This window comes from Penicillium mononematosum (genome assembly GCF_028829835.1).
Source record: "Penicillium mononematosum strain IBT 11891 chromosome Unknown utg000005l:1.0-9366267.0:1.0-9372171.0, whole genome shotgun sequence".
Classification (NCBI taxonomy): Eukaryota; Fungi; Ascomycota; class Eurotiomycetes; order Eurotiales; family Aspergillaceae; genus Penicillium; species Penicillium mononematosum.
Window position 1 is genome coordinate 193,042 of NW_026643275.1, and position 25,752 is coordinate 218,793.

At 51.2% G+C, this 25,752-nt stretch overlaps 12 protein-coding genes across 12 annotated transcripts; 4 read left to right on the forward strand and 8 right to left on the reverse strand.

Moving 5' to 3' along the window:
• Positions 1-283: 283 nt before the first annotated feature.
• On the reverse strand, positions 284-1,844 carry N7519_008195 (acetylornithine transaminase; the record flags this gene model as incomplete). Its single annotated transcript, XM_057294971.1, has 3 exons — positions 284-1,351; positions 1,414-1,653; positions 1,713-1,844. The coding sequence occupies 3 exons, from the start codon at positions 1,842-1,844 to the stop codon at positions 284-286; spliced, it is 1,440 nt and encodes a 479-aa protein (XP_057142853.1).
• A 244-nt stretch (positions 1,845-2,088) lies between these two features.
• On the forward strand, positions 2,089-2,508 carry N7519_008196 (succinate dehydrogenase assembly factor 4; the record flags this gene model as incomplete). Its single annotated transcript, XM_057294972.1, has 1 exon — positions 2,089-2,508. One exon carries the CDS (start codon positions 2,089-2,091, stop codon positions 2,506-2,508), a length of 420 nt encoding a protein of 139 aa, XP_057142854.1.
• A 252-nt stretch (positions 2,509-2,760) lies between these two features.
• On the reverse strand, positions 2,761-3,919 carry N7519_008197 (hydroxymethylglutaryl-CoA lyase; the record flags this gene model as incomplete). The annotated part of the gene is made up of 2 exons (XM_057294973.1): positions 2,761-3,585; positions 3,665-3,919. 2 exons carry the CDS (start codon positions 3,917-3,919, stop codon positions 2,761-2,763), a joined length of 1,080 nt encoding a protein of 359 aa, XP_057142855.1.
• A 263-nt stretch (positions 3,920-4,182) lies between these two features.
• dph1 (2-(3-amino-3-carboxypropyl)histidine synthase) lies at positions 4,183-5,548 on the forward strand (the record flags this gene model as incomplete). Its single annotated transcript, XM_057294974.1, has 3 exons — positions 4,183-4,345; positions 4,403-5,234; positions 5,311-5,548. 3 exons carry the CDS (start codon positions 4,183-4,185, stop codon positions 5,546-5,548), a joined length of 1,233 nt encoding a protein of 410 aa, XP_057142856.1.
• Positions 5,549-5,842: 294 nt separating this feature from the next.
• Positions 5,843-6,981, reverse strand: N7519_008199 (uncharacterized protein; the record flags this gene model as incomplete). The annotated part of the gene is made up of 3 exons (XM_057294975.1): positions 5,843-6,062; positions 6,112-6,835; positions 6,912-6,981. 3 exons carry the CDS (start codon positions 6,979-6,981, stop codon positions 5,843-5,845), a joined length of 1,014 nt encoding a protein of 337 aa, XP_057142857.1.
• A 54-nt stretch (positions 6,982-7,035) lies between these two features.
• N7519_008200 (uncharacterized protein) lies at positions 7,036-9,298 on the reverse strand (the record flags this gene model as incomplete). The annotated part of the gene is made up of 2 exons (XM_057294976.1): positions 7,036-8,443; positions 9,240-9,298. 2 exons carry the CDS (start codon positions 9,296-9,298, stop codon positions 7,036-7,038), a joined length of 1,467 nt encoding a protein of 488 aa, XP_057142858.1.
• A 431-nt stretch (positions 9,299-9,729) lies between these two features.
• Positions 9,730-10,309, forward strand: N7519_008201 (uncharacterized protein; the record flags this gene model as incomplete). Its single annotated transcript, XM_057294977.1, has 4 exons — positions 9,730-9,776; positions 9,833-9,922; positions 10,018-10,160; positions 10,245-10,309. The coding sequence occupies 4 exons, from the start codon at positions 9,730-9,732 to the stop codon at positions 10,307-10,309; spliced, it is 345 nt and encodes a 114-aa protein (XP_057142859.1).
• Positions 10,310-11,998: 1,689 nt separating this feature from the next.
• N7519_008202 (uncharacterized protein) lies at positions 11,999-15,430 on the forward strand (the record flags this gene model as incomplete). The annotated part of the gene is made up of 6 exons (XM_057294978.1): positions 11,999-12,082; positions 12,141-12,158; positions 12,229-12,250; positions 12,316-12,472; positions 12,538-12,637; positions 12,698-15,430. The coding sequence occupies 6 exons, from the start codon at positions 11,999-12,001 to the stop codon at positions 15,428-15,430; spliced, it is 3,114 nt and encodes a 1,037-aa protein (XP_057142860.1).
• Positions 15,431-16,063: 633 nt separating this feature from the next.
• Positions 16,064-17,260, reverse strand: N7519_008203 (F1F0 ATP synthase subunit 5; the record flags this gene model as incomplete). The annotated part of the gene is made up of 4 exons (XM_057294979.1): positions 16,064-16,263; positions 16,322-16,411; positions 16,485-16,799; positions 16,988-17,260. Coding segments are annotated over 4 exons (792 nt in total), but the record flags the coding sequence as incomplete, so codon positions are not given.
• Positions 17,261-17,901: 641 nt separating this feature from the next.
• On the reverse strand, positions 17,902-18,930 carry N7519_008204 (Mob1/phocein family protein; the record flags this gene model as incomplete). The annotated part of the gene is made up of 4 exons (XM_057294980.1): positions 17,902-18,143; positions 18,214-18,347; positions 18,400-18,493; positions 18,552-18,930. The coding sequence occupies 4 exons, from the start codon at positions 18,928-18,930 to the stop codon at positions 17,902-17,904; spliced, it is 849 nt and encodes a 282-aa protein (XP_057142862.1).
• A 589-nt stretch (positions 18,931-19,519) lies between these two features.
• Positions 19,520-22,139, reverse strand: N7519_008205 (putative intracellular protein transport protein (Sat1); the record flags this gene model as incomplete). The annotated part of the gene is made up of 3 exons (XM_057294981.1): positions 19,520-20,400; positions 20,454-21,536; positions 21,596-22,139. 3 exons carry the CDS (start codon positions 22,137-22,139, stop codon positions 19,520-19,522), a joined length of 2,508 nt encoding a protein of 835 aa, XP_057142863.1.
• A 402-nt stretch (positions 22,140-22,541) lies between these two features.
• rrg9 (mitochondrial ribosome assembly protein RRG9) lies at positions 22,542-23,408 on the reverse strand (the record flags this gene model as incomplete). Its single annotated transcript, XM_057294982.1, has 1 exon — positions 22,542-23,408. The coding sequence occupies one exon, from the start codon at positions 23,406-23,408 to the stop codon at positions 22,542-22,544; it is 867 nt and encodes a 288-aa protein (XP_057142864.1).
• Between the last annotated feature and the right edge of the window lie 2,344 nt (positions 23,409-25,752).

A 25,752-nucleotide genomic window follows, 5' to 3' on the forward strand; every position in this document is an offset into this window, starting at 1 on the left:
CCATGGTATATTCTGAATATTCAGGAGAAACAGACAAGATAGAATACGGGGGCATATCGAATCAAGTGCGAAGAGTGACGACTCCTTATCTCCACGCGATCCACCGCCTTCCGCCTACACGTGGCTGAGACTTGGCCTCTCCACATAGGAACAATGGACACACGACACTTTTCCTTTATTGCTCTAGTTTCTATGATGAAAATATGTCTTGTCATATCCAACGCAAGATGGTATAAAGGGGGAAAAGGAAACAAAATCATAACCGGCATTCAAGACAAGACACTTATGACTTGGCCACAACCGAATCCACAGCCTGCTCCAGAATCCGTAGACCAGTCTGAATCTGGTCTTCCGTGATCGTCAAGGCGGGGACGAATCGGATACAACCCTCACCAGCAGTGATGATCAGCATGCCGCGCTCACGGGCAGCGGTGATAATATCACCAGCCTTAGCGGTGTATTCTGGGGTGAGCTGAAGACCCAGGATCAGCCCGCGCCCGCGGATCTCAGAGATCACACCTGGGAACTTCTGCTGCATGGCCTGGAAGCCCGAAACAAAGAGATCGGACTTGGTCTGGACGGACTGCTGGAGCTCAGGCTCAGCGAGACGCTCAACGATGTGGTGAGCGACACGGCAAGCCAATGGGTTACCGCCGAAGGTGGTGCCATGATCACCGGTCTTAATGTGCTGGCCAACCGTCTTGCCCGAAACAATGGTGGCACCAATAGGAATACCGTTACCAAGAGCCTTGGCGGTAGTCAGGATATCGGGGTGGGCAGTCTCGCCGGAGGCCGGGGCGAGAGAGGGGTGGGCGTGGGCCCAGAAAGTACCGGTACGGGACAGACCGCACTGGATCTCATCGAAGATCAAGACGGCTCCGGTCTCATCACAGCGCTTGCGGAGAGCAGCAAGGAACTCGGGGGTAGCGATATTGACACCGCCCTCGCCTTGAATGGGCTCAACGATGACACCGCATGTCTTATCCGTGATAAGTGTCTGGAGCTGGTCGATCTGGTTGTAATCTCCGTACTTGAATCCGGGGATCATGGGTGAGAACGGAGTCTGGTACTTGGGGTTGGGGGTGGCCGACAAGGCACCCATTGTGCGGCCGTGGAACGAGTTGTTGAAGGACACGAACTCGTGCTTATCACCTGAGGGGTCCAGAGTGCGGCCGGTCTTGCGAGCAAACTTGATGGCAGCCTCGTTAGCCTCGGTTCCGGAGTTGGAGATGAAGACCTGCGAGGCATCGCGCATAGCACCGGACTTCTGAGTCAACTCAATCAACAATTGACTCAGAGCACCGGTCCAAGGGTTGTGATAGAGGTTCGAAGCGTGGATGAGGGTTTCAGCCTGCAATTGAGCACTTTCTTTTAGCAATTGGTCAATATACGGTCCATAAAAGCATTTCGCACCTGCTCCGCAATAATTTTCGCAATCTCCGGGTCACAATGGCCAAGAGAGTTAACTGCAATTCCCGCCGTCAAGTCCAGATAACGTCGGTTCTCCATATCCCACAAGTAGCAACCCTGGCCCTTCATCATCATCGGAGCCGGCCGAACGTAAGTCGGCACCATGAAAGGAGCCCGCTCATTGATGAAGGACGCCGTAACTGAGTCCGCCGAAGGGTCGGGGTTGGGAAGAGTTGCCTCCTTCTATATGATCGTTAGCTTTCCAGTTTGAACGTTGTCCTGGCACTTTTTGTCAGGCATACCTTAACCTGGGACTTCACGTTTTGAGGGGCATTGGACGTAGTCGCGAATCGGCGCTGTACTGGTGATTCGATAGCAGGGACAAATTTGGGTACGCGAGGCAGACGCCGCGCGGTCACACGAAGGGCAGACATGGCAAACTTTTGATTTGTAAAAATAGAAGGAAAAACAAAAGCTAATCTGCAGCAAAAGGGAGGTGAAGATCGCAAGAGAACCGTCTGCTCAGATCAGCGCACTGCCGGGAGAAATAAAAGGCGATATCGGGATCGGCAGTCTTAGTCACATTGGTGGAGTGAGTCAACAACCCCGAGGTCCCGACCTCCCCGTATATCGTACAACTTCTCATTGGACCTATCATTCCCCTCTTACACAGAGACAATGGTGTACTCTCTCGTTATTCGCCGTTCAATCCTCTCGGCTTCCACAGCGCGCGGCGTAGTCCGGCCACTCTCCACAACTCGATTCCTGCGCCAGGGCGGCGGCGACAAGCCCATGCCCTTCGCAGACTCCCCGGCTCCTCCGCGCCTCCCGAAGGAGGAACAGGAGATCTTCGAACAACTCCAGAAGCGCTCGACTGGCGCATTCAGCACACCTCAGGTCAACCAATCACCACAGGCCGAGATTCAGGCGGACGGCAAAGGTGGCGAGCTTCACCCCGATGCGCCAAAGGGACTGCAGCCTGACTTCGAGGGCGAGAAGAACCCCAAGACTGGTGAAGTTGGTGGACCAAAGAATGAGCCTCTGCGATGGGGCGCAGCTGGTGATTGGAGCTATGGTGGTCGCGTCACTGATTTCTGAGTGGCCCCAGGACCAGAGAGATTTGCATCATGTTGGCGTTGGTGTTTCTTGCCTAGGGATATAATGTCTCCATAACCGGAAATGGGGAGGTGGGTGTTGGTTCTAGTTGATCAGATCTACAGTGTACATAACAAAATGGTCTGGACTGACAATGCAAAGCATATTGTGTGATGTTGGCAAATATATGCCCAGAACACGTTAAGAACTAATATACTCCGAACAATAACAAGCACAGGCTATAGCGCAAATTGATCAAAGCGACGCTTTTTCATCTGCGAGACGAGCGAGAGTTGCCTTTCCAGCCCGGCTACCATTAGCTCGGCCCAACTCCCCGCTAATCCAACCTCCAATCTTCGACATCTCATCCAGGCTGATTCCCGTGTGCATCCCCAAGCTGTGAATGGTGTGCACAAGGTCCTCTGTCGCCACATTCCCCGTCGCGCCCTTGGAATATGGGCAACCACCAAGCCCGCCCACGCTACTGTCGAAAATACGGACACCATGCTCCAGCCCGACGATTGTGTTCACCAAGGCCTGTCCATAGGTATCATGGAAGTGCAACGCCAAATCTGTATTAGCGATGCCAGCAGCCTTGAGTGCCTGCATAAGCTCCATGGTCCGGGGAGCGGTGCCCATGCCCGTTGTGTCCGCCACTGAGACCTCATCCGCTCCCATCTCCAGCAGCGTGGCGGTAATATCTGCCACCTTGACAGGATCCACATCGGGCCCTTCATATGGGCATCCTAGTGCGACAGAGACATATCCACGTACCCGGATATCCTTGGTCTTTGCTAATGAGACAATCGGCTTGATGCGCTCCAGTGACTCGGCAATGGAGCAGTTGGTGTTAGCTTTCGAAAAAGCTTCCGTTGCTGCTGCAAAAAGAGACACCTCTGTAGTTGTCGCTGCCTTCGATGTCTCTCCAGTCGCGTCCGCAGGGACTCCTGTCTCATCAAGTATCTTGACCAGGTTCTCCAGTCCTCTGATGTTGGGGACAAGATAGTTGTATGCGATTGTAGACTGTGCTTTGGGCGGTTTTGTGAGAAGATGCTCGCAAATTTCAGCCGTGCTTGCCATCTGTCATTATGTAACCAAATCATCAGCTTTCTGTGCCCGAAAACGCCGTACCACACGACGCTGCTCAGCAAGATCATACCTGGGGGACCCATTTTGCAGGCACAAATGAGCCAGCTTCAATGGTAGTAACACCCGTCTTAGCCAGTCGCTCGATCAACTCAAGCTTTGTTTTCATTGGAATGGACTTCTTCTCATTCTGCAGTCCATCTCGAGCGCCAACCTCCACGATGCGGACATGGTCCGAGGTTAACCGCGACTCGGTTGCGAAGCAACGTGCAGAATATGGGGATCGCAGGGCTGAGAACAAACTCAACCTGGGGCGAACTGTCATCATGGTTAATTTTAGGCCAACTCGTATGATCAGAGCAACCAGAATTGTAAAGGAAATAGCAGGTAAGAGGGAAAGCTTTGGGAATGGAACAGTAGGAGGCCGAGAATGCGGAGAGCGCTTTACCACTTCCGGACTAGTTGATCACCCCACCTCCTGCTGAGTCAGTCGGCAGAAAAAAGAAGTGGGATGATACAATATTTGACGATTATCAAGATCAGTGGAAAGTCCAACTTTTGAAGTTTTGACACATATTACAACTGGGTATAATGGATTCAAGTATTCCTGCCCCCTCTATTGAGGATGGCTCACAATCTGCCGCCCAAATGCGGCAACCAAAAAAGAGATTTGTCGGACGACGAACAGCGGATGCCCAAGCCCAGAAGGATACGACCAGTCAGAAAGATGTTGAGTCCACGGCCGTGCAAACTGGTACTTATCTTACTCTGGCACGATTGAGATCCATATACTAATTTCCGCTTGCTCCAGCCGCTCCCAGACGCACTCCCCGCACGCTCAACCAAGTGCCGCCAGAGATTCTGAACGATCCCGAGATCCAAGAAGCAATGGAGCTTCTCCCCAAGAACTACTCATTCGAGATCCCGAAGACAATCCACCGAGTCCGCACATCAGGTGCCAAGCGAGTAGCCCTTCAATTCCCAGAGGGACTCCTCATCTTCGCGACCACCATCTCCGACATCCTCACCCAGTTCTGCCCTGGAATCGAAACCCTCATCATGGGCGACGTCACCTACGGCGCCTGCTGCATTGACGACTACACAGCGCGCGCCCTAGGCTGTGATCTGCTAGTACACTACGCACACAGCTGCCTGATCCCAGTCGACGTAACCCAGATCAAAACGCTCTACATCTTCGTGGACATCAGCATCGACACAAGCCATCTCCTCGCAACTCTAGAGCGCAACTTCAAGCCAGGGCAGTCGATCGCGACAGTAGGCACGATCCAATTCAACGCGACGCTACACGGACTGAAACCCGTGCTTGAGCGTGCCGGCTTCCGCGTCATAATCCCACAAATTACACCACTCTCTAAAGGCGAGATCCTCGGCTGTACATCACCCCAACTCTCCGAAACCGAAATCGACGCAATCCTCTACCTCGGCGACGGCCGCTTCCACCTTGAATCCGCCATGATCCACAACCCCTCCATTCCAGCCTACCGGTACGATCCGTACTCGCGAACCCTGACGCGCGAAAGCTATGAGCACGAGGAGATGCAAACTATCCGCCGGGACGCGATCGCCACAGCCAAAACCGCGAAAAAGTGGGGGGATTATCCTCGGCTCGCTCGGTCGACAAGGTAACCCGCACACTATGGCGATGATCGAGCGACACCTACGCGAACGCGGGATTCCAATCGTTAACTTACTGCTGAGTGAGATCTTCCCCGGGAAGCTTGCGTCTATGGCGGATGTGGAATGCTGGGTGCAGATTGCTTGTCCGCGGTTGAGTATTGATTGGGGATATGCGTTCCCGCGGCCGCTGCTAACACCGTATGAGGCGCTTGTTGCGCTGGGTGTGCGGGAGAACTGGGATACGGGGAATAAGGGCGTGTATCCGATGGACTTTTATGCGAAGGAGGGGCTTGGGCGGACGAAGCCGCAGCAGGCTTAAGAGGTTGGCTGTTGAAAAATAGAAAATATATACCCCATTATAGACTCAAGGCAGCGGGACTGGCTCTGGCTGAAAGGTTATGACAATGATATACACGTTGATACATGTATGTTTCCGTTTAGATTATCACGAAAGTAGAGAGTATAATACAGCCCTGGAGAGAACAGGAGTATTAATAACCGCCGGGCTATCGAGGGCACCGACGAAAGACATCATGGCGTTTCATTTCCAAATCCAATAAACAGATCCTAATCAAATACAAAGTTCATAATACAAGATTGTGTTCGAAATCAATCACCCCTTCACATCATCAGTACTGTCAGTGTTGAAATCACTGGCACTTCCACGCCGAAGGGAGAGGACATTCTTATTAGCCAATTCATCGGCAGTGCGTTCAGCAGCCCGCCATCGAGTAACAGCCTGCTGAACATCCTCAAACATCTCCAGCGAGTCCTGGATGATACCACCCTCGTCGGAATCGCCCAGTTGAGTACTCTCGCGCGAACCCCGGTCACTAGACATGGGAAAGCGGGTCCGAATCTCGTTGAGGAATTGGGTTGAACATGATAGCGTTGGCGAACATTCGAATCAACTCTTTCTCCAGCTGTGCAGAGTTCACAATTCCTTTAGGGGGTATGAAATCTTCATTCTTCTGCAACATAAGCACGCCGCTTTTGGACGGTGTGCCACCAGGAGCGGGAGACTCACCATCCCCGGCTGGAGTGCTGGCTGATTCTCCAGCGGTGGCGACGGCTTTGCTTCCCTGGTGGATGGCAGATTTGATCGACTTCAGGTCAGATGGCCGATAGATGAGATCGTGGTAGCCAGGGGCATCGCGCTCGCTAATTGGCTTTGCAAAGATCGAGGCAAGCTTGTGGGTAGCTACATCATTCATAATTGGTGCCGCGGTCCGGTGGAAGTTGCGCGTAGCCATGACATATTGAGTCGTGTCGAATCTCGGGATGTCCGCAGGATGGGGTTCAAGTTCCACTGCTTCACTTGCGCCACGTTTACGTTTCGTCCGCGGTTTCGGGGTTCCTTCGTCGGCGGTCGCAGCTGCACCCTTTCGGCGGCCCGTTGCTCGTGATTCGCGTACAGTGTCTTCCGAAGGCGCAGCAGACCCATCTCGCGAAGCCATGGATCGCCCCCGACTCCGCGAAGAGGCCGAACTTGCGGCACGCGTCCTCCGCATTGAAGTGAGTTTCTCGGTCTTTACGACGGGAGCTGGTTTGGTATCAGGCTGGCCGCGTCGTGGTTTCTTATCTTCCACAGATTGAGCTCGTTGGCCTAGATTTATTCTCGGGGGAGGTGACATTTCCATCGCGTCAACGGGTGATTGGCTTCGTTCACTGATCGGACTGACGTCCTCCGGCCGTGGCCGTGGCGGTGAGCTCGGAGAGCGTGAAACCCTCGGGCGAGGAGTTCTCTTCCATGGCGTGGAGGATCCTTGCGTGTCGATTGACAGACGTGGATGGGAGGCGCGCGATTCAGAGAGAAGAAGGGAATGTCGCACTCGGGGTTTGAGAAACACGTGGGAGGCCAATTGGGACAGGCGTGTGAACTGCAGACGGGATGGCGCTGGGCGTTTGTGGAGCAGGAGGTTGCGGCGTCTGGGCTTGTGACCCTGCCAAAGGCGGGTTGGTGGAAAGTGGTGGTACAGGTCGCTTGGCAGTAGCCTGGGCTGCTTGAGGCGTAGGAGCACCTGGCGAGACGACGGGGTATGGTGAGTGGGGAGAAGGATCGAGCTGCCACTGCTGGAAACTCGGCTGAGCGGGGGTTCGTTGGGATGCCGGCGCCAACGGCCCAGCCTTATCCGTGACAATGGGCGCAGGTGGGACGGGATTGGCACGAGGTGCGATTTGCGACGGATGTGCCGGTGTGACTCGCAGCCCGGCGGGTGTGGTTGGAGGGGCTTTCTGGGTAGATGGAGCAAGTGGAGGTTGGATGGACGGTTTTGGTGGGGGATGAGTGGTGGTGGGCTGCGGTTGAGGTGCTTGTCCAGCTATCTCTTGCGGTTTGGGTGTCGGGGTTTGCGCTTGGGGAAGTGGAGCTTGAGGTAGAGTCACAGGAGGGGCAGGTTGTATTTTCGGGGTTTCGTTTGTCGTAGAGGGCACACTTAACGCGATATGCTGTGGTTCGGGCTTTGCCTTGTCCTGAGCGATCGGGACGGTCGTCGCAAATGGTTGACCTGTCCGACCATGTACATCTGGGCGCGGCGTCTCTTCCTTCAGAACAGCATCCTTCCCTTCGATGGGCACCGGCTTCACCGTCGTAGGTGCGGTAGCTGCCGCAGCGGCTGATTTGTCGTCCTCCTGCTGTAGCCGTTCCAGCTCAGCCCTGATCTCTGTGTATTTCTTCTCATCGTCCCTGATTTCTCTGGTGACTAGATCCCTGTATTTGGCGTAAAGGTGTGCCACTAGCTCTGGGATGAGCGTGGCATGGGTGAATCCACCGGACAATCCATCTGGTCGCGGACTGGAGATCTTGCGTTTCTTCGGATTAGGTGGGCTGGACGTATCTGCGGGTCGACCGTTCACCGGGAGTGCACCATCACGACTGAATCCATCGCGCATCAACGTCGCATAAAGATCTTCCAGCGCCTCTGGGGTCAGGCGATCGGCATCGAAATCGGCGTTCTCGCGCACAAGCTGGTTGTTTCGCAAAAGTGTTGAGATCGAAGCGAAACTTGTCGGTCGGGAATCCGAAGTCGCTAAGGACTGGAAGAACAGAAGGGACTCAAACGAAGTGTATGCCGACAGAGGAGGCATCCCCCATTGCCCGTCCGGTCGGCCACTGGGGGAAAAGGCTTTGAGGATGGGGGCCACGGTGGTCGGTGGTCGGCGATCAGGATGGTCGCGGAACTTTTTGGTGTCGCTGAACTGCGAGCTTCGGGAACTAGGTTTGCTTGGTTGGCTAGTAATTAGAGATAGCGAACGCGACAGGCTTGAAACGCAATACGCATAGACCTTGACTCTATCCGGGCGAAAAATTGAGCGGGAAAAAAAATGAACGGCGACCGCAACGGATCAGGTAAAAACGCGTCGAATTTAGGGCTAGACGAAGCGATGAGATGAAATGCCCCTGTAGAATTGAAATGACGATGGAAATAGAAATGGAGATTGGAATTCGGGGAAGACATCACGGTGCTACTGTACTGTATGGTATAGGTCATGTGACCAGTTGCCAGGGAGGAATCTGCCAGAATGCAAGTTATGCAACGTACGACGTACTTTGTCTATATTAGATCTATAGATCTATAAATCTGAATGGTTTCTATAATATTTCAAAGCATAGACATTTTCAGCCTTATATCCTTATATTCTGGTAAAATTGAGCCTATGTACGGAGTACTGTAGTACTACTTAACTGCATGTATAATGAAAGCCCCTAATTGCCTTAAAACCCACGTCAGGGGTTATTTTGCCTTTGTCAAAGAAAGTCTCCTAATTCCTACATATGTACCTAGGTACTTTCCTAGTTTCCCTTGTAAGGTGAGCCAAGTACATACACGTACTATGTATGTACAACCCCTATTTCCCTATATTGTAAACAGATATGAAATTGAGAAATAAGAAACATACATGTATAAACCATGGAAGTAAAGATGTATAAAATCGTCAACCCCTGAAATTAAAACCCCTAAAATGCGAATAATGGCGTAGAACCCTTGTAATACAGTTGTAACACTTACGAGCTCTCTCCTTGCCGGTGGAGATATATGGGACCTCCAATTACCGCGACTAGTAACATAGTCGGTGGGCTATGATCATCTCTCAATTTCGCACTTCTCCCCTTCTTCCTCTTCCCCCCCTTTAGCTTCCTGGCAGGTCTCCAAAGTTCTCTGCTTATCACTCTTCTATCTATTCATCGCGACTATTGATATCCCGGTACTACTTTCACCTCCCCACCAGATTGTGGCTTATCTGTCGAGAAGTATAGAGAACTGACATTGTTTTTTTGCCCCCAAATAGCATCAAAGTCCTCGATTCAGCTTCATCTGTGCTTGATTCTTGGCTGGTCCTGGTCTCGACGATACCTAAACCGCCTAATACCTTAATTCCGCGACTTGCTCTTGCCCCGCCTGTCTCAAGGTCGCACACCCCTCTGCCGTTCAACTGTTGGGACCCGTTCTGTGATTACAGAATCCAGAGAGACCAAAGGTCAAACAATCACCACACAAGATGTCTGACATGGATCGCGAGTGGAAGCCAAAGGCCCGGCCTCAGTCGTTCGTTTCCCTATATTGGCGAATCTCCGAATAGTGGCATTAACCGTGACCTCCAGGACCATGGCGCAAGCCTTCTCATCGGCCTTGGACAGCGCCTTCATGCTAGACTCTGATGTTAACAACCTTTCCCAGACTATCGACCAGAAGTGAGTGGCACTTAAAGAATTTCCTACCATCGATTTCGCACGCGACTCTTGTCATCACAATACTCATTTTCATGGCGCTAATCTCAAACTCAAAGGAAGCAGCAGATGTTGATCCAGAACCGCGAATTGGAAGAGCTGCAGAATCGCATCCGTGAGGCCGAGAGGCGCCTCCAGTCCCAGACTACCGGGGGTGACAAAACTTCGTCCCAAACCAGCCGGGGACAAGGCCAGTCAGCGGGTGAGCGTTCAATCTGATCTTTTTGCGGGCCGATTGATATAGCTGGCCGGGTTTGCGCTGTAGCGGGATCTGACTGTGTAACAGTTTCCCAGGGAGGATCCAACAACGAGCAGCAGCCGGAGCAGTCTGAGCAGCGGGGAAACAATTGAATTCCGAACGTCTGCAAGTGTGAAAGATCTGGAAGGTCAAGAAAAATAGGCCACCAGGCCCTGGAGTCGAAACTAGATTAAGACTGGGACGAGCGCATCAGGGCGGAACTCTCTATCCGTGATATTGGACCCGCGCCGCGTCTGATAGACGCAATATGTTCCAGTCGGCGTGGTTGTTTTATTGGGATGATTTTTTTAGGTTTATCTTTTTTTTTCTGGCATCCTTTGAGAAAACCTCCCCTATTGTATGGATCTGGCCGTTGAATTCTTTTCTCAAGGCCATCCCTCATTTGCACTGCTACGGCAATGCGATTCGCCCGTTCTTTTTTGCCTTTGTGCCTGAAATTGAAATTCTTTCAATCAGATCTACGGCCAGACCTGGGATATCTACATATTTATACCCCTGGCGTAATGCGTACCTCTTTCGTCCAGAGTAACTGGAGATAATACCTAGTACCGGGAACTGTCCTGCACCTTCAAGCCCGAGCCAAAAGATAAACAGGTTGTGAATTTACCATGTCCAATGAGAGACCTATCAGAAATCGGACGCCTCCACTTCCGTCATTGTCCCTGTTTCCCTGGTCAAGGCGCAGAAACTAGAGGGCACGGGCTTCAGATGCTGAGTCCCCTGGCGGGGCATAATTTTGTGGCTTTGATATGATTCCTTGTTTCCTTGATAATGATAGGAAGCTAGTCCTTCCTGGATAATGGATTTCCTCAAGGTTCTTGGCTGAAGGATATCTTATATCTTATAAGAATATATATTTTTCACCAAGGGTATCTCTTGATCTTTTGAGAGCAATGTCCTTGGGATGGGGAGGGTTAATAGTGAACAAGAGTGTAAATCCCTTATGGTTTTCATCAAGCAGCTTTTTGGGCCAGGGCCATTCTCTCAGATTGTAGCCACATCTTGGACTAGAGCATCTAGGTAGGGTGTTGTGTCTGTTTCACCGTCGCGTTCTGATTCTTCTTCCTAGGGCTTTGTCGAACCAGAAATTGCACCGATCCCTGAGAAGGCTTCCCGCATGAATGTGGAAGGTTTTGTGCTTGTTAGAGGTGCCGGGTATATATTTGTCGGAGTATGGAAAGTGGAGCAAGGATACCCGTGGACCTGGGGATACTCAATTTTATAATCTCTATCGCTTCTAAAGGTCTCTAGATTCCTTTTAATGTGGTTTCCCTTTTAAACTTCAACATTAGGCGTTTATTGTGGACTTGTTGCTAAATGTCGCCTCACAGAGCTACCCGTGGACGATCAACATGAATGTCTCAGCTTCGGCGCTACTCCATACAAAGAGCGGAGATAAGAAGGCATTCCTTTCCCGATACCAATTCCTCAACGTGAGAATAATCAGAAGCAGACATTTGGGCCGGATCAATAGACATGAGACAGATGCGCCTGATCAGACGATAATAAGGAATTAAAAGTTGAAGCTCTGGGGAAAAACCACCTCAGGTCCGTGACCTGTCCAGGCCCGAACCGAACATACTCCTATCGGCCAATCAGAGGCCTTTATTTAACTCAACCCGAATCTCCACCCCGAGTGGACCCGTGGGAGTGATTCACGTCATTCTCCATTGGCACGGACTGCATGAACAAGATTCCCCTCCATTTTGGTCTTCTTTCCTTCCCCTCTCTATTTCCATATACTTTTTGTTTTGGGACTTGGTTTCTTCGCAATCGCCATTATGGTTTTAATCGATGGGAAAGAAGTCATCACAGAGGAAGAGAGGCGCCTAAAGCAAGACCGCGAGAGAACCAAGTATTGGAAGGTAAGATCTCTCCAATTTTGGACCAGCTTTTTGGGAAGTCCCTGCTAACTGAAAACAGCGCTGGGGACCATATGTGGTAAGTCAAGGCCTCAGCTAGCTCTGAAACATACATATTGGCAGTGCTAAAAGCTCTTGGATTGGCATAGGCAGAGAGGCAGTGGGCCACAGGTGAGAGCTTGCAAATCATAACGTCAATTGGGAAACAGGCTAATGCCCGCTTTCTCATTGGACAGTCAGAGAGGATTACAGCGAAGATGGTGACGCCTGGAGCTACTTCACCCACGATCACGCTAGATCGAGGACTTTCCGCTGGGGCGAAGACGGAATTGCCGGTGTATCTGATACGCACGGCATACAGAACATTGCATTTGCGTTTTGGAATGGCGAAGAGTAAGTCGGGACCCTGTTTGAACGCTGTTGGTTTGGTCCCCGAATGCAATCTGACTGTAGTACAGCGACTTTCTGAAAGAACGTCTGTTTGGTTTGTCAAACCCTCAGGGAAATCATGGTGAGAGTGTCAAGGAGGCACATTTCCATGTGGACAACACCCCAACGGTAAACTCATCTATAATCTTGATCCAGTTCACCTCCAGCAATGCTGACCCCGGAGTATAGCATTCCTACATGAAATTCCTCTACAAATACCCCCAGAGAAAGTTCCCATATCAAGATCTCATCGATGAGAACGCAAAGCGCTCACGCTTGGAGAAAGAGTATCAGATCCTTGATACTGGCATCTTCGAAGATAACCGCTACTGGGATATCTTTATCGAGACTGCTAAGGAGGCCGACGACGAGGAAGAATTGCTCTTCCGTGTCATTGCCTATAACCGTGGGCCGGAACCTGCTCATCTACATATTGTCCCTCACGTATGGTTCCGAAACACGTGGTCCTGGGGCGACGAGAAGAAAAAGGAAAGACCATCTATCAAAAAGGAGGGACCGATGGTGGCCAAATCGGAGCACAGCACAATCGGCGAGCGATATGTTTCCTTTGCGCCATCGCCTCCAGTTGGATCTAGTGATGACGATATCCAGCCTCAGATGATGTTCACCGAGAACGAGAGTAACAACAAGTTGCTATGGGGTACTGAGAACGACACACCCTATGTCAAAGATGCATTCCACCGCCATATAGTCGAAGAGGAGAAGGGTGCTATCAACCCGGATAACGAAGGTACCAAGTTCGCTGCCTGGTACGCCTTCAACAACGGCGAGGGAGTCCCTCCCGGGGAATGTGCCGTTGTCCGTTTTAGAGTGTCACGTAAGAAGGAAGAATTCGTCGACGAAGAAGTTCTCGACGATGTGATTGAACAGCGCCGCGCTGAGGCAGATGACTTCTACTACCACCTCAACCCTCTGCCCATGAGCGATGATCTCCGCAACATCCAGCGTCAAGCCTTTTCGGGAATGATGTGGTGTAAGCAGTACTACAACTTCATCTGGGATCAATGGAGCAACGGCGACCCCGCTGAAATCCCTCCTCCGCCGGGCCGAAAAGGCATTCGTAATGAACAGTGGCGCCATCTGTACATCGACGACATCTTATCGATGCCGGACTCTTGGGAGTACCCATTTTTCGCTGCGTGGGACACTGCATTCCACTGTATTCCACTGGCTATGATGGATCCTGATTTCGCAAAGAAACAACTCGATCTCCTCACCCGTGAGTGGTACATGCACCCAAACGGTCAGCTGCCTGCGTACGAGTGGAACTTCGGCGATGTGAACCCTCCCGTGCACGCATGGGCTGTGTTCCGTACGTTCAAGATTGAGCGGAAGATGTACGGACGACAGGATTTGGACTTCCTGGAACGTGTATTCCAGAAGCTGCTGCTTAACTTCACCTGGTGGGTAAACCGCAAGGACTCCGGTGGCAAAAATGTGTTTGAAGGCGGCTTTTTGGGACTCGATAACATCGGTCTGTTTAATCGCTCGGAGCCATTGCCCACTGGCGGCGTGCTTGAGCAAGCAGACAGCACTGGTTGGATGGCCTTCTACTCTCTGACCATGCTCAATATAGCCCTGGAGCTGGCCAAACACCGTCGCATATACGAAGACATTGCATCCAAGTTCTTCGAGCACTTCCTGCTCATCAGTGATGCAATGACCTTCCGTTCGGGCGATGACGCTGTGCAGTCACTCTGGAATGAAGAAGATAACTTCTACTACGATGCCATCTCCTACGGTGGACCATGGACCCAGCAGCTACCTATTAGGTCCCTCGTCGGTTTGATCCCGCTGTATGCGGTTCTCACCTTAGAGCCCGAGCTCATCAACAAATTCCCCTCGTTCAAGCGACGACTGAACTGGTTCATCGAGAACAAGCCAGATATAGCGGAGCGCAACATCGCCAGCATGACGCGCCGCGGCAAAGATGATCGACTCCTACTAGCCCTCGTCAGCAAAGACCGTCTCGTCAAGATCCTCGAGCGTATGCTCGACGAAACAGAGTTCCTATCCGAGCACGGCATCCGCTCCATGTCCAAGTTCCACCAAGACAACCCCTACTCCATGGAAGTCAACGGCCAAACCTTTAAAGTCGGCTACGTCCCCGGCGACTCCGACTCCTCTCTCTTCGGTGGCAACAGCAACTGGCGCGGTCCCGTCTGGCTCTGCGTTAATTTCCTCCTCGTCGAGTCCCTCCTCCGCTTCCACCTATTCTATGGTGATACCCTGAAAGTCGAGTGTCCCAAGGGCTCAGGGGACTACATGCACCTTGGACATGTCGCAGAAGAACTGCAACACCGCATGCAGCATCTCTTCGCCCGCAATGACGAAGGCCGCCGCGCCGTAAACGCCGGCTCCGACCTCCTCGATTTCGACGAGCACTGGAAGGACAATCTCTGGTTCCACGAGTTCTTCGACGGCGACAGCGGGCGCGGGCTGGGGACATCGCACCAGTGCGGATGGACAGGACTAATCGCAAAGATCATCCACGACACCGGTATCAACTGCCGTCTACCGCAGACCCCGCGGTCGCCCTTCGCCGCCGCATCGCACTATTTCGACGACATCTTCTCCCGTTCTGGACGACCGCGCGGCTCGGACCGTCCGTCTATCCGTCGCTCGTCGACTACACGTTCCATCGGTAACCGTAGTGACTACTACTCTGGCGATGCTACCCCCGCCGCGTCGACCGTCTTGGATGAGGACTATGAGAGTCGTGGCCCTAGTCGTGTGGGCAGTCGTAGGGGTAGCACTGCGGACCCTGATAACCAGAACCATGTTGACCACTATGTGGAGAGTCAGCTGCAGCGGGTGCGCAGCTCAGCTTCGATTGCTGCGTATGAGGATGAGTTTGAGACGAGGGCTGAGAAGGAGAATGAGCAGAATGGACAGTCTTGATTGAATTTTGGATGTTGTCCATCTTTTGCATTCCATTTGTCTTCCATTTTATGACGTAAATTTGTCTCCATCTCCTTTTTCCTCTCTCCTGGTCATTTTCCTATTTGGTTGCTTCTGGGAATGATAATAACGATCTTCTTGTCTGTGATTACTGTTCTGTTTCTTTCCTCCCGAGGTCTTATACATGCTGCATGTCCTGCTATCTATCATTTCCAACCTATTCATATTTTCGGAGTATACATAGTCTTGATTTCCAGTGCATTTGATAACGAAGTAAACGTTAATATCATTCGTTAAGCTCCCAAGGAGATAGGACTACTTGTTCGCCCTGCGCCTAGGGGGTATCACGCCTAGGGAAGTCAAGTATAAATAAAATCATCGCGTGGATTGACCGATCAGTAGGGCACGTCGGGTCCACAGGATACACAAGGCACGACAGACACCAAGGTGAGCGGATTAAGGGATAAGAAATACATGTACATTGCAGATTATTAACCCGCTAGACCAAGGTGTCCTTGGTACCTTGTAGGGCTCAGGCAAGTAACGATCTGTAAGACACCAACTATAGATGAATTTGTGCAATTGACAATGAGAACAAAACAAAATGAAGGTAGAAAAGGGAATCTTCGAGTGCCCCCTTCCCCTACGAACGCTACCGTTCATCCGGGACGATATGCTATAATCTAACCATCCCCTCAAACGCTGAGGCTAATTTACATTTACAAAGCATCGGAAAGAGCCTTGTTCATCTTGGCGATCTTGGAAGAAACGCTAAGGTCAACGGTGCGGTCACCAATCTCAACGATGAGTCCACCAACGAGGTCGGGGTTGACCTGATTAACAGAGTTAGTAAACAGCCACAAAACAAAAATTTCATCCAGAACAACGCACCTTGGCGACAACCTTGAGCTTCTTGCCCTGGCTGAACTGGGACTTGGAAACAGCCTTCTCAAGACGGGAGATGGTCTTGGCATCGAGCTCCTGCGGACGAAGTTTTAGCATATACCCTTTAAATCTTTTTGCGAGACCGAAACACAGCTCATGGAGTGCGTACCTGAGCACTGGTGATGTTGAGGTCGATCTCGCCGCGGTGAGCGCCCATCAGGGTAGCGAACTTTTCGCAGACACCCTCGAGGGAACCGAGACGGTTGTTCTCGGCGAGAGTCTCGAGGAAGTTCTGGAGGATACCGGCCTTATCGGCACCGGCAACCTTAGCAAGCTCTTCGACGATAGACTTCTTGTCGGCGTTGGTGAGCATGGGGGCGCCGAGGATGTTGACGAGCTTCTTGTCAGCCTTGAGGGTCTCGCCGAGGGTAGAGATAGCACGGGCAGTCTGGTCGAGAGCAGCGGACTTGGCGGAAGCGGTGTACTATTCACGAGCATGGTTAGAAGGGAAATACATTCCGGTCACAGGTTATAGTGTTTATGATGAGGATTTGAAGATTGCTTTTAAAGAGTGGAACACGACTGTGGGAGGGGTCGGGGAAAGACGGGGGCGTTCGTCGCGAAAGAGGCGAACACACGGTCGCGACAAGACCGAGCAATGGAGGTGCATACCAGAGCAGAGGCGTAGGTGCCATCAACGCCGAACAGAGCGACGGGAGCGCGGGTCTCCTGGGCGGGGGTGGCATAGGACCTGATGCCGTTAACGGCGGCGGTGCGAGGAACCGAGAACTGGGTGGCGCGCAGGCCAGCGCGGGCGAAGCGAGTGGACATCATTGTGCAATTGGCTGGAGGAGTGGCCTCGAGGAGAGAGGAGAGACACAGAGGGTTTGGATGGGGAGGTGATATCGACGTTCGGAGTGCTTGCTTCAAGGATGCAAGGTTGAGAACTCCGGGCCGAATGTTCCCGTGATCACGTGCACACACAAGGGCCAGGTCACGTGTTTATATAATTACTTGGCGGCTTCGACGTATCTTCGACATCAATGTGGTCAGTTGGAGCTAGAGGAGTTGGAAGACTTCTACGTTGCTGGTGGTGTTGTTTCCTACTCCACATCCCACCACACACTGCAATATCATCAGTCGAGTCCGGCAAAAAGTTATCCAAATCCTGTTTGTATGGATCTGGATCCTCTTGGAGTGTTGGGACCAAGACACAAGGATGAGATTAGGGCCAATCCCATGACGGTCTAGGCCATTGTATGGTTGTGGTTGCAGGAGCATGCAAGTATGAAATCTACATATGTAGTCTAATTCACTGCCTACATAGGCTACTATATCCCGCAAAATAAACAAAGAAGCGCCCTCTTTACAAAAACTCAGAAATAAAGAAATATCCATGGATTCATCGTTTCGGTCTTCGCGTCAGGTCAAACCCCAAACGCCCAAAAAGTCCAAGCTAAAATACTGCAATGCATGCACCGCACCCGAAACGCCGTTAAGATATCCTTTCCGTAGACCAGTCAGCATCCCTGACTGCGGAGATCAGATGCAAAACACAATTACTACCTAATTTCCCGATCCAATCCTTAGTCGCTGCGTAACATACTATCCACCAAATCACCTAGCGGCCCCCAGAAATCCTTCCCACTGGCCAGCTTGTGCTCGTCAATGAACAAGACATAATGCTTGAAGCTGGTGTTGAGGTGAGGCTCGAGGCCGAGGTGCACTACCACTGGGTAGTGGTGGCAGTAGATGTGGGCGTAAACACGGTATAGACGTTTGAAGATCTGACGGAGAAGACTGGGGAAGGTCTTGGGGAATGGGACACCTGGAAAGGGAAAAAACACGGCTCAGCGATAGATCTACTATGTAACGGATGACAACTAGATAAAACATACCGATCCGGCTGGGGAACATTTGCTCGTTGTCAACGTTGCTCTGAACCCAGGCCATCAAGTGTTCAATGTATTCCGGGGCACACATCTTGGTTGGCCGCTTGAAATTCTCCGAGTCTTGCCAGAGGTACTCAAACCTATCCAAACTTGTAAGCCGAGGGTCAATGACATGCCGAAGAAGAACCGTACTCATCTGTAGCCTTCATCTCGGGGCATGTCTGCGGTGAGCAGAACTCGGTTATTGAGCCGTAAAGAAGGTTGATCTGGTTGTAGAAGTCGACAACTAGATTGCCAAAACATTAGCAGATGCACGTAGCACAACTTCACAAGATGTGTCTTACTATTGACGGCGAGCCATTCATTCTGATCTTCGCCTTCGGGCAGCTTCACGGCCTTGCGCAAACTACCACTTCCAAGTGTGGCTTCGGCGAACTGTCGTAGCTGATAACTGCTCGTGCCCTTGGCGGCCGAGCGAGGCTTGAAGGGGGCACGTGTGCGTGCATTGCTGGGAGGTGTTAGTCCAAAGCAGCCCTGTTTGAGTGCGCGCACCGCTGGTGACAGGTAAGATGGAGGGTCCGAGAAGGGGATATGGGAAGTGCGAGTAGTCTGATATAGGGCAGAAGGGCTGACAACGGAAGGGAGGTGGGATTGCGGGGAGTGAGAGGCTGGCTCCTCAGGGGAAGGGAAATGAGAAGCGGGAGGGGTGGCGGGGACAGACATGGTGGTGATGAACGAAGCCATATTCTCTCTCGAGAAAAAATAGTAATCCCTTTCGGTAGGGGTGTATTTCGGCGGGGTTTGCGCTGATCGCGATGTGCCTACATTCCAATGTCAGATACCAGTTGCTGTCCAAGATTAGAGGAATGCCATCCCATGTGCTGATGTGCTGACATTCTGGCGTGCAGACAAATGCCAATGATACGTACCTAACAATGATTCTGGATGATACGTCTGAGAGAAACGCGCAATGAGAGTGATGTTATCGGGTTTCAGCCCCGAAGTTGATAAAGTGAGATCCGATCCGTTGACTGACCGCGTTGCCCCAGTTACCGCATCTACGTCACAGCTATACATGAATATATATTTTTACCTAGGTATACATAGGTATTAACTAGTAGTATTACCTAGGTATGCTATTTTCCAATTCAATTTGAATATCAATTATACATGGGAATGCAGAGCCCCGTGGGGCTTATATTTGCGGGAGTTCCTCGATGGCACAAGGGGAATATTGAGGAAACGAAAATCAAATCAAACATAACCTGCGCGGCAGGCAAGCGCATGTACGTCAAGTGTACATCTAGACTTTCTAGATTGGATAGCCTACATTCTCCTCGGGCAGTCGTTCTCGGACAGTCTCTCCATAAACGGTCAGCGGGATAGCGATCTCGAATGATTCACAGTTCAAATGCTCCATAGCACACAGCACAGTGCCGCGATCATCCGATGACAAGACCTCGAGTAAACGAGTGCCTGAGGGTGGGGCACCTTGCTCGCCTCGAAAATTGGATGTCACAAACTCGAATCGTAGTTCCCAGTCGAGAGTCACACCGCTCGTTAAGATTGAAGGCGTGGCTGTGATGGGGATAGCAGGGCTGAAAGCCACTCGTGTGGCATGGAGTGTGTTCTCGAACAGAGAAGCATGGATGCGGCGCGTGGTACGGTGAATGCTGGCATTTGACCGGATGGCCAAAGTAGGGGTGACTTTTTCGGACGTCTCTAGCGAGGCACGTACAGCGTAGCATGGAATTGTAGCATCTCCAAAATCCATGGTGGCGATAATGGTCTCTCCAAGTCGGTGAACCGGCCGGTTCAAGACGACCACTGCGATACGTTTACCTTCGCGGGCAATCTCAAAGCGATTGGGGCTGCGGCGAGAGTTCACGGCCTGGTTGCTGCGGAGGATAGCAAAATCTATGACATCCTTGGACGTAAGCATCTGGGGTAACCCTTCGACGCTAGGTCGTCTCGAGGGCGTAGCACCAGGTGGAAACAACGTATTGGAACGCGCACGTTGCTCCAAAATTTCGTCCACAAAACCAAGGAAATCGGCCGCGGAATGGTGAGATTTGCTGATACTTTGGTTTTTCGTCGTCACAGGCATCACTGCCCCGACCTTCTGCACCTTCGCTTCATCCCGTAGGAGTACATAAGGTGACATCAAATCATGCCCAAGAATATCTCCCTTTTCTATAAAAACGTGAGAACTTGAGATGGAAAGCAAGGCAAAGAATATAACTTACCATTCACGCCGCTAAAAACACGGAAGGGTATATTGATGCGGTTGACCTTCTGGGGCTCGTTAGGCCCGCTAGGTCGCTGAGTTCCAATGACCAAATTATATGAGATCTTGATTGCTTTTCCTTTATGACTCGCCGGGAGCCCCTTGGGAAGGGAGAATGAGAAGGAATATGACTGTTCCTCTCCTGGTGCCAGCCGGAGGTCAACAAAGAGCAGCGACTGCGAGGTGGATAAAAGCGGAATTGATCTCGACGATGTAACACCGCGCATCTCTCGTAGCCCATCCAGTTCGTTATTTGAAAGAAGACCATTGATTGATTCCTCGATAGTGTTCCATTTGAGTGCGCCCCAGAACCCACCAGTTTTACGTGGTCGCTCGGCTGTTGGCGTTGGTCGGCCAGGAAGTCCGCCTGAGCCCGGTTGGCCACCAACAACTCCCTTTCGCTTAACTTCGTCAAAGGCTGACTGATTCACTAATGACCCATCGACCGTGAATGATGCGTTAATTTGCGCGTAGCCCATCAGCAGCGCCTGGCTGTTGGAGGCTTTGGAGGGAGATGTAACTACACTCGAATGATGTCGCGCATGCCGCATGGGAGGGGGAGCTCGCGCATTTTGTACCGAGTAATTCGTGTATTCTGATCCGAGAGTCTCAGTGGAGAGATCGCTGACGGAGTAGAACTCCCCACTGCTCCGGCTGCTCCCATTCACGCTTGTGGCTGATATAATGCGGGTTAGTTGCTGGTGCGCCGGTCCAGTCAGACCCTGCGCGTCTCTAACAGTGGGTCTTCCTCCGGTTGATGATGTACCGTTCGTTGTCGCCGACTTCGGTGACGGAGTGCGCACGGTGCGATTGTTAGCTGAATCGGTCGAAGGCGTCGCCGGAAACTTAAAATCGAGGGGAGGTGGTTGGGGCCGTCGCGAAGGTGCACGCAATGGCTCTACTGGGCCCATTGGACTAGTCGCTAGAGAGCTAGGGCGGCTAGCTCGCCCTAAGTGGGATGTATCAACTCTCAGGCTGCCGTTGGGATGTTCGCTCGGAGTCTCTGTCAATGGAAACGGAAAGGCCTGAGAGGGGGATCTCGCTGAGAAGAGACGGTCATTAGCTCAAGATCCGATAAGCAATGAACTGTCCATCATCTACCTTTTTTGTAAGAATCCTCGCAGCTATTGTTCCTTCGCGGTAAAACCTGGAGACTCGCCGAGCGCCCATGACCCCTGGCTGGCTGGTGTCGATTGTAATGGTGCGGTGAAGGCGTCGGATCTGTTTGGCCTTCGCTATCAATGGAGAGGATAGAGACGGATCGTTTGTGGTTGTGACCGGGTTGCCATGCTCGTGGTGTAGAGGGGCCGTTGTTCGGAGGAAAGCTATGAGAGCCGACCAGCGGAGAGCTCAGGGACGAGGCTGCCCGGTGATAAGGCTTCCGTTGGGAGCTAACGGAATATGATCGGCGACCAGAAAAGAGAGCTTGTGGGGATTTGAACCCGAAGAAAGATTCCGAGTTCGAATTAAGTGTGTGGTTCGCGACTCGAGAGACCTTCCGTGAATGTTGAACTCCTTCACCCCCAGTGTTGGCATCGGCGCCAGTATCGGCCACGTTCTTGAATGTTATAGTACATTCCACATCCTCTCCTGCAAATATAGTCTGGTCCTTCCATTTCACGAAGACTTGGATGTTGGATGGCATGGCGGTTGTGTCAGCATGTGGGCTGCAGTTCGAGGGGAGAGCTAAGGCCTGGGGGGGGAATTGCCGGCACGATGAGCTGTAGTTAGGTCGAAGCTTGGTGATATGTGCCGACAGTAGCATTCTGTCAACCCGAGTGAACCATGCTGGTTGTAGAGTTGAAGGTGTGTTGCCGAGGGGGTTGCGTGGCGATGATATCCTTGCTCCTAGCTCCACCCCAAACTACGGGCTAAATGACATATGATACCCACCCTACTGCAACCAAGTACTATGGTACAATACGTTGTTTATTCCCAAGAGAAAAAGCCACAGCTGATAGTATTTATTGTACAGGCGTAATTGAAAGCATATCTAATGTACAGGCGCTTAAAACCATATCGAACTTGGTGAAATGTACACAGACGACTATCTTCGTTCGCGATTGTTGTCGTCATACAGCACGTGGAAGTCTGAAAGAGTTCGCGTGCGGTTGGTCGAAGGGCGAAGACCAAGCTCAGCCATACGACTCCAGATTCTATCGTGTCGGTTCTCCCATCGTTTGCGCCGACTCTCCATCTCGTCCTCCGATGGGCGCCATTTACTCTTCAAAATCCGGCGAATAGCTTCCGGTGACACTTCAAACTCCTGTGCAAGGACAGCGGTCGTAAATTGTTCGGGAGCTTTCGCATGGAGATGACGGATTCCATCGAGGGCATCAGGTGATAGCTTCTTGGGTGGGTTCCAACCACCCGCGAACTTCTCCTTCAAAGCCGCTTTTTGCACTTGCCAGTGCTCAGGCTTTTTATTTCCTTTGTTCTCTGAGAGACGTTTCGCTTTTTCGGTCCTATCTTGCCACTTGCGGGGCTCCTTTTTGGCCTCCCTGCGAGTCTCGTTGCGGAAAGCTCTGCGCTCTCTGTCGGTTCTTCCGGTGCGATTTTCTGGGTTCCCTCGATAATCTTTGGGCTGACGTTTATGGGTACTCCATCCATCTGTCTTGCCAAATGAATCATAGTCTTTCTTTTTCGTTGTTTTGTGTTGCAGAGTGTCATCGGCGACGGTCAGGGCTCCAGGGGCTGCGGGCTCTGGTTGTTCATTCTGGGAGTCGCACAAGCGTGGCATTGAACTGAAGTATCTTTGGAGCTGAATATCCGAAGAGAAAAGAGGAACAGAGGCGAAAGGTCGGCGATAGGGGGTTATTGAAGAAGCGCCCAATTTACTGGTGGACTGGGAGCGGAAAACATTGCGCAGAACGGCAGACAAGGCCAACCTTGATGGGGCAGCGCATTTGGTCATCTTAACAATATGCTTGATGTAGAAAAGGAGAGTGACGAAGATAAATGTGAGATCAAGGTAGAAAGAAAGAAAATATCCGGTGGCGATAAGAGATAACTACATGCGGCTCGAGCCACACAGGCCCGGCTCACCCCAAAACATTGAACACATGTAGTTGCAGTAACTAAATGCGATGTTCTACCTTGTATCTTGGGATTTATTGTCAATTTATTGTCAATACTATTGATAAATCTTTTAGCACTAATATACATCCATCTCAAGAAAATCAAGTAGCTTCATTATCGTGGTATTGCTTTGCTAAAAGTCAGAACTATCAATGGCTGCACTCGCGTTGGTTGTCGATCCACAAACCATGCCAAATACGCGATCGGGCATCATCACTTGGACAAAAACGTTGTATCGATTCACTCCAATACCGGTCTATCCCACGATCAATCATTCAAGCCAAAGGGGAGTCCATTGACGAAACGTACTGGGGAGAGATAGTCCTGGAAAGCTTCCTTGATGTTGACGGGACTTTGCACAAGATTGTCCCGATATAGACCTCGGATATGTTGTTATACATGCACGTGCTTGCATTGTCTTCCTGTTGCTCTGTGCCCCGTTCTGGTCCATCTGCCCTGTCGATCTGTTCTTCCGTTCACGTTCCTTTTCCCACTAGTAGCTACATATATCCATGCCTCCTGGTATTCAAGATTCGCTGCGTTGTCTCTAAGTCAAAAGTTTATACATAGAGAAGTCGCTTTCACAAATTAAGTTTAGGCTTAGGCTGAATGATAATTACCTAGGTAGATACTCTAGGGCTTCTGAGTTTCACTGCTATTTGCCACGTTCATATCTATGCCCCAGTCCCCATGTATGGCACAGAGTTTTCTAAGTCCGGGACTGAGAAGGAACAGGCCCTCCCGACGAGATCAATCACTGAACTAGCGGCCTTGAAGAGACGGAAGAAGATGGGTTGTGATGTTGTCCCTGAGCTGCTCGGCTTCCAAGAGGAAACGAGGGCTTCTGACTTTGTTCCAGGGGGCTATATAACATATGTCGTCTGGCAAGATGTCCCTGTAGAGCCCCTCGACTATGAGGGGCTCTGGAATATAAACGACTATATGCGTGACTCTATTCGAAGGAAGTTCCGTGAAGCCTATTCATATATACATCAAAATCTCTTTGTCTATTTGTCATGTCTGAAACTAGCCTGAACGCATCGATTACGAAGCTTTTTACACTGCGGCGTCGGGCTATGCATGGCTTCAATGTCGAAGCTCATTCTTGATACACCGGCCGGAGAAATGTATGTGATACCCCCTGCTTAAATATCTATACTCGTGAGCCTTCTAGCCATAATTCGGGGTTTTGTAAGCCGCCTTCGTTGAGCGCACTGAAGCGTTGTCCGTTGCTAAGTTCGTCTTGTTCGGACTCGCCAAGTCACTTTCAACGGATGAATGGTGACTCGAGACTAAAGGACGGGAAAGGTGGGACTGTATCCAAAGGTTACAAGGTCAGTTTCGAACGATGTTGTTGGGATGAATGAAGTGATTGGTGAGGATCTCTCCAGCGAACAGATTTATCTGATCCAGACATCTTGACGCAAATCGCCTGTTCGCGTGACTGCACACTAGAAGAGATTATTCAGATCGTACTACCTTAGCATACGTCAAGTCCACAAATTGGAGCATACTCGCTGAACGGTTTTTATATGGTTTGAAAGCACAGTGAGTTCCCTATCCTGAACATTGTATTACCTTGAGGTCAATCCAGAGGTCCTGATGTAGAGCAATTTGTGCCAGAGAGATGGATTGACCGATCCGGCTCGGAAACACCCAAAGCCAATCCAACAGAGGAGCTCGCCTATGCGCATGTTGTCATTTCTTTATGGGCCTAGAAGCTGCGCTGGATGGGTATTAGCGCTGGCAGAGGCCGGGATGATGACAGCTCGTATAGTCGAATGTTTCCACCTTCAAACAGCTTGCTCAAGCATCCCTCAACCGACCGACTGGCTATCTTCGGGTCCACCTCCGGACTCGTATCTTCTTTTTCCCTCAGAGGAGGAATAAATAAATGTGTTCATCAACGCCCGTTGCCTGCTAGGCTGCTCAATAGTGTATTAGATATCGATTTCCCCATATAATCATATATATGTGATGGTCACTACATGGAAGTCCCCGGCTCCAACGGCCCGCATCGACCGTGAGTGCCGAAGTTGAAAATTGGCGTTGTGTGTGTAGTTTTCCACGGCAGTGAACTGCTGCCAACACTAGAGCACCATTATAGTCCCTCATAGTGTTTAGAGCCCGTGCTTCGTAGTCTGGTTTGTAGAATAACCGCGCAACGCTCTGATTTTAAT